Raw genomic sequence first — 14,891 nt, forward strand, 5'->3', positions numbered from 1 at the left:
ACCAGGTGGGTCCCAAATGAACTAACCTGGACTAAAGTGACAAACTAGACCACTTCCGGAACTTACTATTCACTCTGACGCACACTTACGGACCCTCCCTGCGCGTTGGCCAGTCTCTGGGCCCTGAGAATACAGACAGGGGTAAGAAAAGTGATCACTGTAACTAAAGAGATGAAGTGTGAGAGACATCAAGTGAGAGACAAATGCATAAATAAGAGGGTGCAAGCTTGTCGCCTGAGGACCAAATATGGCTCCCAGATGTGTTTTGTTTGGTTCATCCATGCTTTTGAAATGACTTTGAACCAACATTTTTAAAATTGCAAGGTTGGTGGGTTTTTTGTTTTTTTTTAACAAACTCAAGCTTCTGGAGTCTCCTGAAAATGTGTACAACCTGGCAACACTGGGCCAATGTTTGCACGTGACAGCAGTAAGCTGAAGCTGAGTGTCAACTGCTCCCTTTGAGCAAGACATGCTCTTCCCATTCACCCCAGTCCCCACCGCTCCCTAATGTTTTTTCAAATATCCACTCAGTACTGAGTTTGTGATGACTATCATAAACAAACAATTCCAGTGCTAGGTAGTATCTGTTATAACTGAGATAAGTGAAGAAATACAAGCCTCTCACATATAAGTTGCACGGATAGAAGTTGACATGCTCTCTGAAGAGCACCACAGTGGTAGCTATTAAGTCTTAAAAAGATAAAATTCACGGCTGCCAAGAATTGTAGACACCAATCTGAAGAAGTTCACTAAAATATATGTATGAGAATATTCATCCATGTGTGTGAAAAACAGAAAACTGAAAGCAGCCTAACAGTTCATCCTTTAATATAATTTATTAAATAGATTGTAATGGTTTAATATATTATAGTACAACCGAAGCGTGGTTTAATACATTATAATACAACCAAAAAATTGTAATGATAAAGTAGATATATAGATAGTGAAGAGAAAATATCCATGATATATTGTTAGGCACAAAGTATGTATTGTATGTTCCAATTTTCATAAGAAAAAGACCCTAAAAAAATCTATAAAAACCATATATGTTTGTGTGTATTTTATATATATGTATATATGTGTGTGTATAAATATATATCCTATATAAAAAAGAGGTAATATGCAAATTGGCCATCACTCCAACACACAAGATGGCCACCTCCATGTGGTCAAAGATGGCCGCTCCCATGTGGACACAAGATGGCCAGCAGGGGAGGGCAGTTGGGAGGAACAAGGCATGCAGGAGAGGGCAGTTGGGGGCGACCAGGCCTGCAAAGGAGGACAGTTGGGGGGGATCCAGACCTGCAGGGGAGGGAAGTTTGGGGGGACACAGGCCTGCAGGGGAGGGAAGTTGGGGGGACCGAGGCCTGCAGGGGAGAGCAGTTTGGGGGGACCCAGGCCTACAGGGGAGGGCAGTTGGGGGTGACCAGGCCTGCAGGGGAGGGCAGTTGGGGGGGACCGGGCCGGCAGGGGAGGGCAATTGGGGGGGGGGGGGACCCAGGCTTGCAGGGAGGACAGTTAGGAGTGACCAGGCCTTCAGGGAAGGGCAGTTGGGGGCGACCAGGCTGGCAGGGGAGGGCAGTTAGGGGCAATCGGGCTGGCAAGGGAGCAGTTAAGCTTTGATCAGGCTGGCAGGGGAGTGGTTAGGGGTGATCAGGCTGGCAGGCAGAAGCAGTTAGGGGCAATCAGGCAGGCAGGCAGGCAGGCAAGCGAGCGGTTGGGAGCCAGCAGTCCTGGATTATGAGAGGGATGTCCGACTGTCCCTTTAGGCCCGATCCCACCGGTGGGATCGGGCCTAAACGGGCAGTCGGACATTCCTCAAGGGGTCCCAGATTGGAGAGGGTGCAGGCTGGGGTGAGGGACACACACAACCCCCTCCCATGCACGAATTTCGTGCACCGGTTAACAATGTGTATTTCTCTGCAGTGAATAAGCAATGTGGATACATTTTTCTTTTATATTCACATCTTTCTGTATTGCACAGGCTGTTTAAATGAGGGGAACAAAACTAAATTTCACCAGGAAAAACAAGCTGTGAAAGCACAGACCAACTATGGACAGTGATTGACAGCCATACACAGTCACAATACTACTTGAGTTTTTAAAAGATCAGAAACCAAAATCTAGATGCCTATGCTTTAAAAATAAAAAAAATCAGTAAACATAAAAAAAAAAACCCACGTGCTCCAAACCGAAGTTCTTTCTTAACAACTTGACCTTGAGTTTTGAATTTCTAACCAAGTCGCACAGACTTCAGCAGGCTGATGGTAGCTGGAGGAGGAAATGAACAGGCTTTCCCTCTCAGATGTAAATTCTAACGCTGGGCCAAGAATCCAGGTGGTAAAAAACTGACTCTATTTAAATCAAGCCCAAGTGATGCCTTCCGTGGCCACATTACATAAGCAATAGGTTCAATCACTGAACACATCTGGTCAGAATAAAGGCCCTCTGCGACCTTCAACACAATTAATTCAATATTTTCTCTACAGTTCAAAATGCTACAACAACTGGCAGACAACCATGTTAAATCATCACGGAAAAGCCAGACATATGGATAAGTATATTTAATATGCCTTAAAAATAAGCCATGGGTTTTCTAGCCAACAAAATCTTAGGCAAGAATTTTTATTTTATTTAAAAGTTATGCCTACTCGTTACCCTCAAAAGAATTCAATGCGACAAATATTCGTTGAACACCGACAGAAGACAGAGATTACGAAAGCTCTAAAACAGGGATGCTGACTTCAAAAATTCAGGAAGTACATAACCCAGAGCGGCAAATCAGAATGACAAGACTGTTGTGACTCTTGAAATCCTGGTGTTCGTGGGAGAAAAAGGAGAGCAGAGAGGAAGGAATCGGCAGGGTTCTAAGGGAGATCAGAGAAAACAGAAGGCGGACGAGCAGAACTGCTTGAGAAATATGGCAGCCCGCTCTGTGTTCGGCAGGTAAACACGCTGGAGTCAATGGTGTATTTCTAGGACTGTCTTGGGGGGTGAGGGGGGGGGGGGGGAGAAGGGACCTGGCCGGTGGTGCTGTCTCAGGCAGCAAAGGAACAGCCTCTGAGAGGTGCATCCACACTGACTCCCACAGAGAAAGGGCGCAGAGTCAAGACTTTTCTAATGCAGAAACTGACAAGAGAAAAATTCTGAATGTATTAAATTACAGCAGACCGGAGAGGGGGAAGAGGAGACAGGGAGAGTTCATCAGTTATCAGCCATGGGCCAAAACCAACAAAATACTGCTCACATACCTGACTGTGTATCAAAACCAAATCAACTTCCAGGCAGCTATTTCAGTTCTTACCTAACAGGGGTAGCTGACCACCAGATGCCACCACGACTTGCTTATGCATGAACTTTCCCAACGTTAACCCACAACCAATCTAGAAGCATCAAATACTTCATTACTATGCACCTGTCCCAGAACTTTCTGGGCTTCACCTTCTCCCACCCCCTGGATCTACAGCCAATGTAAATTCTTTCAAATCAATTTACACCTTCCTCCTCCAAACTCATGATATAGAAGAGCCCCATCAAGCCCGGGATGTCAGACACGCTTATCTTCCCCATCTAGCCCAGCTGCTGGTGGTTCAGACTGGATGCCCAGGACCTGGTCCTTTTTCTGGACAAAACCAAGGATAAGAATGTTGGAACCAGAATCTCAGCTTGAATCTCATCCGCGTCAGCTGCCTGGGGGCCAGGATAAATTACCTGACCTCCCCAGATAATTCTCTCATGGCTAAAATAGAATGACATCATCTACCCAGGTGAAACCCAAACCTATGTCAGTGACATGTCAGAAGATCAACAGAGAGCAGGCAGATGGAGGCCAGAGGGGAGCGGGGAGGGAGATTGGGTGTAAAAGGTGAAGAGATTAAGAACAGATTGGTGGTTACAAAACATTCATGGGGATGTAAAACTACAACATAAGAAATATTATCAATAAAATTGTAATAACTATGTATGGTTCCAGGTGAGTACTGGAAATATCAGGGGGAACACTTTGTAAAGTATATGACTGTCTTACCACTATGCTGTACACTTGAAACCAATACCAAATAATATTGAATGTAAACTGTAATTGAAAAAAAGAATTAACGTTTTAATTACAAAAATTAAAAATATAGCAATAATAGTTATGATTATTAGTTTACCACTCTGAATTCAGATTCCCAGTCTTAACCATGAAGTTTTTCCTTACAGCAGGTTTCTCAACCTCAGCCTTATTGCTATTTGGGGCTATGAATTCTCTGGTGCAGGCTATGCTTTGCATGTTCAGCAGCATCCCTGGCCTCTACTCTGTAAATGCCAGGAGCACGTCCTACTCTCAGCTGTTAACCAAAAATGTTTCCAGACGTTGCCAGATGTCCCCGGGGGCAAATTTCCCCAGAAGAACCACTCCTTTAGAGGAACTCACTGAGGAGTCTCCATTTCTCCCATGAAAATTATCACAGCTGCTACCATGAAGGTATTTCTGCAAGCACTTAGGTGCCAAGCAAAGAAATGAGTGTTTTGCATACATTTTCTCATTTCATCCTCACAACCACCCTATGGGTAAGTATTATTCTCATTTTCAACCAAGGTTCTAGGAGGTTAATGTGCCCACAGTGGCTCAGCCGGGAACTGGCAGAGCCTGGGACTGAACACAACCAGTCTGACTGCAAACCCTTAAAACACCAAGTTCCACTTTCTCCCCAGCCGTTCCCGATCTGGGAGCCCAGGTGTGGTGCCGGGAAGATCAGAGTTCCTCAGCGTCCTGTTCTCAAGGCTCATCCTTGCTGCCCAGGACGCCCAGGAAATAGGGAGAGGACTTGTCCTTCCTTCCTGCCTTCCGCAACCTGCAGCCTGATGACAAGCACTGGAATCAATTGTCACCAGTGACAATGCGGGAGAAGCTCAAGCAACTTAGACCTCCACCTACGCTTGGTGAGATCTAAAGGTTTCCTTCAATTTGTCTGAACTAATCCCAACCTTTTTTAAAAGCAGCATTTGAATCATGCAGCAAAGTGAGGGGGTTTTTCAGACTTGAAAAGCTCTCCAGGGACCTGTGTACCACAATCTCCACCTCTCAAGAGATTCTTCTCTTCCAAGTGAGTTCAGACTGGGAACATTCAAATAACAGTGGCCCTGTGCCATGGGGTTTACTTAAATCTCACGTTCGTCTTCCATCAGCCCTAGGAAGAAGGTGTCATTACTATCCCTATTTTCAGAGGGAGACATCCTGGCGTAAAGAGGTGGTCTCTCGCCCTGGGTCACCCAGCTAAGGAATGGAAGAGCCTGCCTTCTACCCAGCCAGCCTGAGTCCAAAACCTGAGAATCTACACCACTGAGAAACTGGTATTTGTGGATAGTTTTACAAGCGGTGCTGCAGTCCTGTTAACACTGTATATTGCAATAATTTTGAAACATGGCTTACAATCAGGGCATAATTGCCTTTTAATTGCACCATCAACCCACTGTCCATAAAGAGAGCTTCGAATCTTATCTCATAATGGGCTGAAAGATTAGCCTTGCTGTGGAAAACATAACTGTGTCCCATTAAAGGCCCACCAAATGCCTCCGTAGGCAGTGATGCTGGGGTTGCCACCTTAGCCGTGAGAATTTAATTCTCTTACATAACTCGTTCTCCCGACACTGGAGATGGTAACAGAGAGAGTCTATACACACACAGCTGACGGTGCCCACAAGAACCTCTCCTAGTCCATGTGAGGCTGAGAGTTTGCAAAGTCCCCTGACACGCAGCACGTGCTGCCCTAAATCTGTAACATGAAGACCAACTGAAGCAGGCTCGCAATGCTTCCTGTCTTTGAAAATATTCCTACATCCATCAGCTAAGCTCTACTTATCCCCAACCAGAGACTGCAAATGTTAAACCCTTAGCAAGTTTAACATGATCCATCACAAAATACCTAAGTTGCCAGAGACTTTCAAACACCACAATTTTTAGAGGCAACTGAGCTCGACAGAGATTTATTCTAAATTTGACAGTGGATGTCAAGAAATACTTGAACAACTACTCTGTACCAGGCACTCTTCTCGGGGCTGGGGAGGCAGTAGGGAACAGGATCAAACACATCCCTGCCCTCTCGGAGCTTATGTTCTAGAAAGAAGAGACAAAACAAGGAACTTACTTATTCTGCAATTATTTATATACTACAGAGTACAATAAAGCGGAGAAGGAGAAGAGGGGATGACAAGTGGCAGTGGAGTTATGGTTTTAAAGAATGAGGTCAGAGAAGGTGTCATTGAGAAGGTGACATTTGGAAGAGACTTGAAGTTCATGAGGAAGCAATCCTTCCAGATGCCCGTGTGGAGACCAGCAGGCCACGGACAGGGCAGAGAAGGAATGTCCTGGGCCATATCCTGGCGGTCCTGCCAGTCACTGTAAGGACCTGGCTTTCACTCTGGGATAGAGACTATGGAAATTATCATAAATAATGGGTTACTCCATTATTGAATTACTTAGCTATAAAAAAAGAAGCTTATTTAATCACAGAAGACTCTGTTCAAATTACATTTTCTAATTTCACAACATGCCTCCTGAAAAGATGACATCCAGAACACAGTGGACGCTCCCCAGGACACCTGACTATGAAGCAGAAGTTAATAGGACAGGCGTGTCCTTGACATCATGGGGGTGCAGCTATGGAAACACCAATACAAATCCATAAGAAATACTACATGGGGATGCTGACAGCCATGGGGATGCACACAGCAAAGCTCCAGTATTGACTAGGGGTGTTTCAAGGTTATGGACTCATCATCTGAGCCGCATGAAGACAGACAGGAACACACTAACCTACTTTCTTAGGATGTGAATGTCAGTCCTTAACAAATTTGACAGCCTTTATTCTCAGTGTATACAAAATCAATATATCCTGTTACACATATATACAAACTCAAGGAAGAGACCACTAACATCAGAGACGGGTGTTTTGCATTAAATAACCATCGTTTATAAAGCAACATCCTTCCTATAAACCCTTGTGGTACGGAGATGTCAGAATGTTTTCGCTTATAAACCACTTAATTCCCTTTGGTGGATATCATCAATTTGGCCCTCTAAAACCAGCTGGGGAATGGATGCCAGCAAATGTAGTGAGCCAACTGTATGCATTGCATCATAAAGTCAAGTTGGTCTATTTTTAAATATCACAGTCATTGGCAAAGGGTGGCCGCTGGAAACAATGCATGAGTTGGGTTGCCTGTCCTTGCATTATTTTTTGCAAAAACTATGGAATGTTCCACAGTATAACCTAAAAAATACCCTTCAGAGAATGGTCTTTAGGCACCAAAAACAAAAACAGGTTGATTTTTGAAAGTTTAAGTTAAAAAAGAAAAAAGAAATATAAACACAAATCACAATTTAAGAGCAAGAAAGGACAAAAATCAGACTTTCTGTAGCAAAGATCTGATTTGCTAGTGGTTGGAGAAACTGTACAGAGAGACAATACTACAAGAAAACGGAGGTTTAGGGTCATTCTTATAGATCTCAACAGGGAGCAGGTCCCACATCAACCGAAAACAGAACAACCCCCCATCATCCTGCCTGCTGAACATCTGAATTTTCACTTCGCAAACTCCAAGAGTCAACAGGCAGAAATACTTAAATATAATTCATTAAATCTGTCAGACATTTGTGTATTTATAGCTCAGTCTAAATTATTAGACATAGGGAACCAGCTAAATGAAAGATCTGGTGATGAGGAAGTGAACATATTATGATCCTAAATGAGAAGAAATAAAAGATGAATAGGGAGATAAGAGGGAAATACGTTGTAGGTGGTCTAGTCTGCACTTACGTAAGAAGCGACACTGGAAAATTCATCCATGCATCCAAAATATTTTAGTGAGCATCTATGATTTGCCGGGTACTTGAGGCCCTGACAAATGGAGGGGCGAATTAAGTGAGTAAAGCTACTTGTTTTCATGGATCTTACATTCCAGTGGGAGGGGAGACAGACAATAAAGAAGCAACAAGACTATGAAAATGTGACAAGGCTATGAAGACACAAACAAGATTAAGTAAGGGTGGCGAGGGGCCCGGGAGCTGTCCTCGGCAGGTCAGTGGAATGCAAGGCCAGCTCACACTGACTCTGGAAAACTGATCACATGCAGCTCTTCCCATCTCCAGTGATGCTACAAACCAGGGCTCCCATTCCTGGAGCTGGGTGCAGGCACGGAGCAGCACAGCACAGATGAGGAGTTCACTGAAGGTCTCTCTGAAGGGACACCAGGGGAGGAGTCAATCCTGTGACTTTATGGGGGAAAGAAAAAGCAAGCCCTGAGACCCTGAAGCAGAATTTGTGGGAAACCAAGAAAGACGAGGAACTGTGTTTTAAGATGAGAACAGACTTTTGTTATAGAACTACTGTAATATATTCCAATTGTTCAAAATAAACACATAACATCAAAACAAAACAAAGGAAGGCACAGAGAGCTACGTTCAATTGCATGTGGTCATAATCCCCTCATTCCGGGGAAGGAAGGGCTGGCCAGGTGGTGGTGTTGTGGTTTCTAAATTGTGTCTTATTTATTGTCTCTATTTTGTCTCAAAAAAAAAAAAAAAAAAGGTGGAGAGACTGTTTCGGTTCCTGGGTAATTTGCAAAAACCACAAAATTCACCTACAAAAATATGTACGCATAGCCTATAATATTACCAGTTTGGGAAACTACAATCACACCATTTTAAACTTTTGAAGTCTAAGTTATTCGTGGAATCGCTGCATTTTGAGTACGAAAGACCTGCAGAGGCACACCCACTCTTTTCTGGCAAGAAGAAACTTGGGTCCAAAGAGGGTGCCTAGATGACTGACCTGGAGCCCAGGTCACCTGCCTCACCTGCTGCCATTTCCTCACTGTAGGTCCATACCCTAGAGCAGTGGTACTCCATACTGAGCAGGCATCAGAATCACGGGGGGGGGGGGGGGGGGGGGGGGCTTGTTATAAACACCCCACAGGCTGCACCCCCATGAGCTTCAGCATCAGTGGGGACGGGAATGTGCAATCTGACCAGTTTCCCAGGTGATACCAATGCCACTGGTCAGGGGTCCCTACTGAGACCCACTCCCCCAGGATCAGGAGTATAGGTTTTGGAATCCAACCCAGCTGAGTTCCAGCTCTACTTCTGCCACTTGTATGACCCTTGGAAAAGCCACCCAAACTCTCTGGCTCTCAGTTTCTGACATCTAAGTTATGAGGAATAAAAAACAAAATCCCCATCAAGCACTAGCTTAGCCAAGGGCCTGGCACATTCTAATGCAAGTGCTTCATAAAGACTAGCTTAATAAAGACAGCTACATCCGGTAGCAAAGTCTCCTTAAGTACTTTTTTCTTTTTCCACATACATAAGAATGGCTAAACTTCAAAAAACAGACAAGATCAAAGATTAGCAAAAATGTGGAGCAACTAGAACATGTAGAACAGTTTTATTCATCTAGCTATTATTCAGTAGTCAAAAAATGATAAATGGTCCAAACGTCCATAGATGAACAAAAATATAAACAAACTGGTATGTGTATACAATGAAATACTACTCAACAATAAAAAGGAACAATGATGCACACAACAATATGAAATCTCCAAATTATTTCGCTGCTTGAAAAAGCCAGACAAAGAGGACATACTGCATTATTTCACTTGTGTGAATTTCAATAACAGACAAAAGTAATTCCTGGTGAAAGAAATTAAACAGCCTTTGCCTCTGGAGGGTGGGGGGAACTGACTGGAAGGAGACATGACAGAAATTTCTGGGGTTCTATATCTTGATCTGGGTGAAGATAACATGAGCATATACAATGGTCAAAACTCAGCAAACAATATAATTAAGAGTGTGCATTTTACTATAGGTAAATATATACTCATAAAGTTTTCATATATGCTTTATTATATACATTGAGTGGCCAGATTATTACGATCTCTGAACGCATAATAATCTGGCCACTCAATGTATATCCTATCCTATATAATAAAAGGCTAATATGCAAATTGTCCCCTCGACCAGAAGTTCGACCAGCAGGCAGGCCAGCCAACCGCCCATGTCCCCTCCCCCTGGCCAGGCTGGCCGGACCCCACCCATGCACGAATTCATGCACCAGGCCTCTAATATATAGAGAGAGAGTGGCTAGATTATTATGCATTCAGAGATCATAATAATCTGGCCACTCAGTGTATATTCCTATATAATAAAGAGCTAATATGCTAATGGTAGTGACACCCTCTCACAGTATCGACTGATCAGCAGGAGGCTGGGTGCGCAGCATGCGAGCACGGGTGGGTGGGGATTTGACTCTGGAGGACTTGACCGGAGGCACAGGCGGGTTTCTGGGTCCCGCCTCCGAGGGCGGTGGTGGGGCGGCGGCTGCAGGACTCTTTCTGGGTGGGAGGACAGGACTGCATGCTCCGGGAGGCACGCTCGGGGAGGTGCACGCAGGGAGGGATTCCGGGACTCGCACGACTTTGCGCACCAGGTCATTAGTATATATATAGTAACATTTATTTAACCCTGGCCAGTGTCACTCATTTGGCTGAACACTGTCCCATGCACTGAGAGGTTGCTGGTTCGATTCCCATTCAGGGCACACGCCCAGGTTGCTGGCTAGATCCCCAGTAAGGGGCATGCAGGAAGCAGCCGATCTGTTTCTCCCTCTCCCCCTCTCGCTCCCTCTCTCACTCTCTAAAATCAATAAAAACATAAATACATACATACATTAAAAAATAACAATAACATTCACATAGCATATAGATGTAAAATTTTTTAGGCATTTCTCCCTTTAAAATGAATTAACTCCAACCTGGTAGATCCATTTAGATTGATTCCTTCACAATCCAGTCCTGCTTCATATAATACCATTTGCTACAGCCTATTTTGGTCTGTGCATGTTTCCAGAGACCTGCCATGAAATAGAAGCAGCAGAATTTTCTTCCACAAGAAGACCGTGACATTTCCATACAGACAGCACCCACAGTGGCCCATGTCCCTGGGAGTGGCTAGCTCAGGGTGCAGACAGCACAAAAGTAACATTTTCCTTTCCATGTACCAACTATGAGCCTGCCTAATATGATTAAAACACAGTAATAAAGGCCCAGTAAGAGCAATCCCGGCATAATTTAAATCATATTCTCAATATAAAAGAGGGATCAGAAGACCAGGGAAATGTTTCTGAAATGAAGATGTTAAAGAGCTAACTATGCCCGTGTAATTATCACATGAAGTAGCTTTCATTTTGTAGCGGATTCCAGGCCATTCGAGTGTCCCCATCCACATCCTTCCTCTATCCCACCACAAGGAGGACAAGTAGATTTACACACACACCTGCTGTGGACATTCCTGTGCTGCGCGTGGGATGGTTCTGGGGGAAGGGAATAACATAACACTTGGAGACACGACCACCTTCTTCTAACCCAGAGATGTCTGATCCCAAACACACTTGATTATCTGACCGACCCTTCCTGAGTTCCATGATGAGGCAGCTCTGGGACAATGCCTCCAGGATCTCTGATAACTCGTGGAAGAGGTTCAGCCACACACAGCATCTTGATACGGAAAACGAGCTCCCATACGGAACCCAAGGGACACCTGCAGGTCCCCAACTAGATAGATGGCACCCCTTTCCCCAAAATGCCCCTGAGCTGAGACCTGCAGCTGCTCCCATCAAATGCTTTCTCACAGTATTTCCTCTACAGTTCTACCAAGAAACTCACAATCCAGGTAACTAACACTAACAGCTAAACTTAGAAACAAATAGCTGCTCAAATTCAATTTAAATATAACAATAATTGCTAATTTTTACTGAACTCTTACAATGTGCAAAGCACTGTTCTGCATACTTTTTGCTTCTTAGCTTATGGAATATCCTCAAAAAAGCCAGTTTACAGATAAGGACACATTCTCTGGCGAGGCCAGGAATTGGCCCTCAAGCAAAGCCTGGGGTGATAAGCAATGAAGGAAGCACTCTCTCCTTTAATGCACTTACTACCTTGTATGGAAATGAGGCAAGAGATCTAACTCACGCTTTAGAATAAAGAAAAAACTACGAGGTACAGGCTCAGGGGACCTCAGAGGAGGAAGGATCTGTTCATCCTGGATGGTTGTTGGAGGGCTTCTTGGAGAAGGTGTCCAAGAAGGAGAGGACATAATGGAAGGCGCTTTCCAGGACTGTCACCCCTCAGCTCCCAAAGCTAAAAGGCCGGGTCTACTCCGCCTGACACCCTCCTGTCTCAAGGCCCCCCAAAGCTCTACCCTGCCTGGCCCCCTCCTGTCTCAAGCCCCGCCCCCCCTACCCCGCCTGGCCCCTCCTGTCTCATCAGGAACAGGCCTGTTAACCAGGCAGGACCAGCAGCGCTTCCTCCCTTGACATGCTGCTCCAGCTGCTGTGCCCCTCCAGACCAGCAGGCACACACGGGAATGTTCACCACACGCAACTCTGCCCCTTCCTCCAGGGCTTTCATGGCAGAGAAACCGCGTCAGGCACGGGTAGTACCAGGGTGCCTTGGGGAAGCACCCTGTCGGACAACCCCTCGCCCTCACCAACTCCAGCAGGCAAGGGACTCCCCACCACCAGCAGGACATCATCCTCTACAGACTCTGAGAGGGGTTTGCTTCCACGCCCTCCTCACAAGTCAGCTTCTCCCCTCCCCACCGGTCAGCTCGCCAGCTCTCCCTCCTCATGCTTAAGGCTCTACTCAAACCCTCATTTTGGTAACTGTGTGACCTTGGGCAAGTAACTTAAGGGATGTCAATCCCAGTTTCCTTATCTGTAGCATGGGGTTTATAAGGATTCTTGTGACTCAGAACAAGATAATGCAAGGAAAGCATTTTACAGAGTCTGGCACATAGTAAGTTAATAAGTAATAGCTATCCTTATCAGCACTGAGGGTGATGGTGGCAGTGATGGTGTGATGGTAGTGGCAGCATCAACTTGGGCTTGATTGGCCCTAAGTGGGAAATACCCCTCCTTTCCCTCCTCCAGGTCCCCGCCCCCCAAGACTTGGGGCTGAGCCACACGGAGGAGACACGTGTGTGCGTCATCCAGCTGTAGAGTGAACGCAGGATCTTCAGGCGGCTGGCTCCGGAACATCGGCACCCCAACCCCCTGCAGGTTATGGGGTAAAGGTGATTTCCTAACGGAGAAGGTCCAATAGGCCCTGCCCTCGCTCATACCCACTCTCCGGGTCTGGACAGACAAGTGGCAAAAGCACGCAGCACTGCGCCTGCGGCAACGCTCCCCCAAGGAGCCAGGAGAGCCTCCCCTTTGCCCCAGCCTCAGCTCCCCAACTGTCCCCCAGGCTCAGGCGACTGTCCCCCAGGCTCAGGCGAAACTGCGCCGCACTAAGTGGCCAAGATAACAGGTTGGCAAACAGGCGCAAACCCAACCCCCTCTTCCCAAGGCAGGTGAGCAAACAACCCGCAACCTCTACACAACTTTGTGTCTTCCTCCACGACAGGGCGCACGGCCTCAATTTCCCCTCGAAGCTGCGCTCGGAGGGGGAAAGCGGGAAATCGAGATGCCCGGGGAGGCGGGGAGGGGAGCGGGGGGGAGGGCGGAGACGCTCCGCAGGCCGCTGCCGGTCTCGGGAAGCCTCCCGGAGGCGCGTCCCGTCTTACCTGGTCTGACGGCTTTGAAGGTGACGGCCTCCTTGCAGCTGTCGAGGACTCCCAGCACGTCGTAGCGGGGCAAGCCGGACACCCGGATCCCCTGCACCTCCAGAAGTAGCTCCCCTGCGCCCAGCCGGGGGCCCTCGCCGCCGCCAGGAAGCTCCGCCGCCTCGGCCGCGGCCACCGCTCCGACATACGGAAACTCCCCGTTCTCCGCGCCCCCCAGCACCGTCACCCCCAGCTCCCCCTGGGGTCCCCGCTTCACGGTGCATTCATGAACCTTGCTAGTCCAGTGGTTCTTCTTCTGGATCACTTTCGACATGACGAGTTACACCCCTCCTCCCCCCCAAAAAAAAAAACACAAAAATAATAACGTGAGAGACAGGTGCCCCCACAGCACAGCCCCCAAGCCCCCGCCGGGTCATGGGAGAGACCTCTCCCTCCAAAGGACGCCGCGGGAGAGAGAACTTGGCAGCCTCGCTCCCCGCACACACTCCGACTCAAGCCATCATCAAACAAACTTTCCGGGCTTCCCCGCGAGCTCTGCACCGGCGCCCGCGAGCTTTGTTTGCATTCCGGCGCTTCTCGGTCCACGTTCCGGCGCCCGGCCGCGCTCCCCGGGACCAGAGTCCACTCTGCGCCGCGCCGGTTCTGTTTGCCTTCCTTCCTTTCTTTCTTTCTTGCCTCTTAGAAACGCGGAGTCTCCTCTCCACCTCCCGCCCGGCGCTGCCTTCCTCGCCGGCGGGCTGTTCCTGAAGGTGAGGGCAGCCCGTCCGGCCAGTTGCTGGGAGCCCTGGAGACGCCGTCGCCGAGCGGGGGTTGGGCGCCAGGGGGTGGGGGGAGCCGGAGGGAAGCGTCTGCGGCCCCTTTAAGCAGATACAAAGGCTCGGCTTGTTTTGTTACAGTTCATTCTATTCCGCGCCGCCGAGCGCAGCGGCCGGCGAGAGGAGACGCGCGCGCATGCGCCCCGCGGCCGCCCGCCCGCCCCATCCCTCCCTCCCGAAGGGAGAGATTCCAATGTGCTTCCCTTTGGGTCCTAAAACCGACCTGCCAGGAGGAGGCAAATTACCCCCTTTCAGACACCCCTCCTATTCCTCCTTTTCTTTCAGGGCCTTGGACGCAGCGCAGCCCCTGGGAGCTAGGGGGACGCGCACGTGTTTTACTCCAACTGTTTGCAACTTTGGAAACGCGGTTAATCTGGCTTTGGCATTCTGGAACCATTTCAAACAGGTGGGGGTTGGGGAAGCTCACACACACGCTCGCGCTCACTCACGCATTCACGCCGGCCTAAGCC

General features: G+C 47.5%; 1 protein-coding gene across 11 annotated transcripts in view; it reads right to left on the reverse strand.

Annotated features, from left to right (window-relative positions):
• MAGI1 (membrane associated guanylate kinase, WW and PDZ domain containing 1) overlaps nt 1-14,598 on the reverse strand; it is a 571,591-nt gene extending 556,993 nt beyond the window's left edge. For 3 of the 11 annotated variants that reach the window (XM_079794599.1, XM_079794603.1, XM_079794598.1), the window contains exon 1: nt 13,607-14,594. In XM_079794599.1, coding sequence (XP_079650725.1) covers nt 13,607-13,919 — 313 coding nt within the window. In that variant the 5' untranslated portion in view covers nt 13,920-14,594. Of the gene's footprint in view, nt 1-13,606 lie in introns of all 11 variants that reach the window. The other 8 variants (XM_079794597.1, XM_079794593.1, XM_079794600.1 and 5 more) reach the window with 7 other exon arrangements.
• Nucleotides 14,599-14,891: the final 293 nt, after the last annotated feature.

Source organism: Cnephaeus nilssonii (assembly GCF_951640355.1).
Source record: "Cnephaeus nilssonii genome assembly, chromosome: 17".
Taxonomy (NCBI): domain Eukaryota; kingdom Metazoa; phylum Chordata; class Mammalia; order Chiroptera; family Vespertilionidae; genus Cnephaeus; species Cnephaeus nilssonii.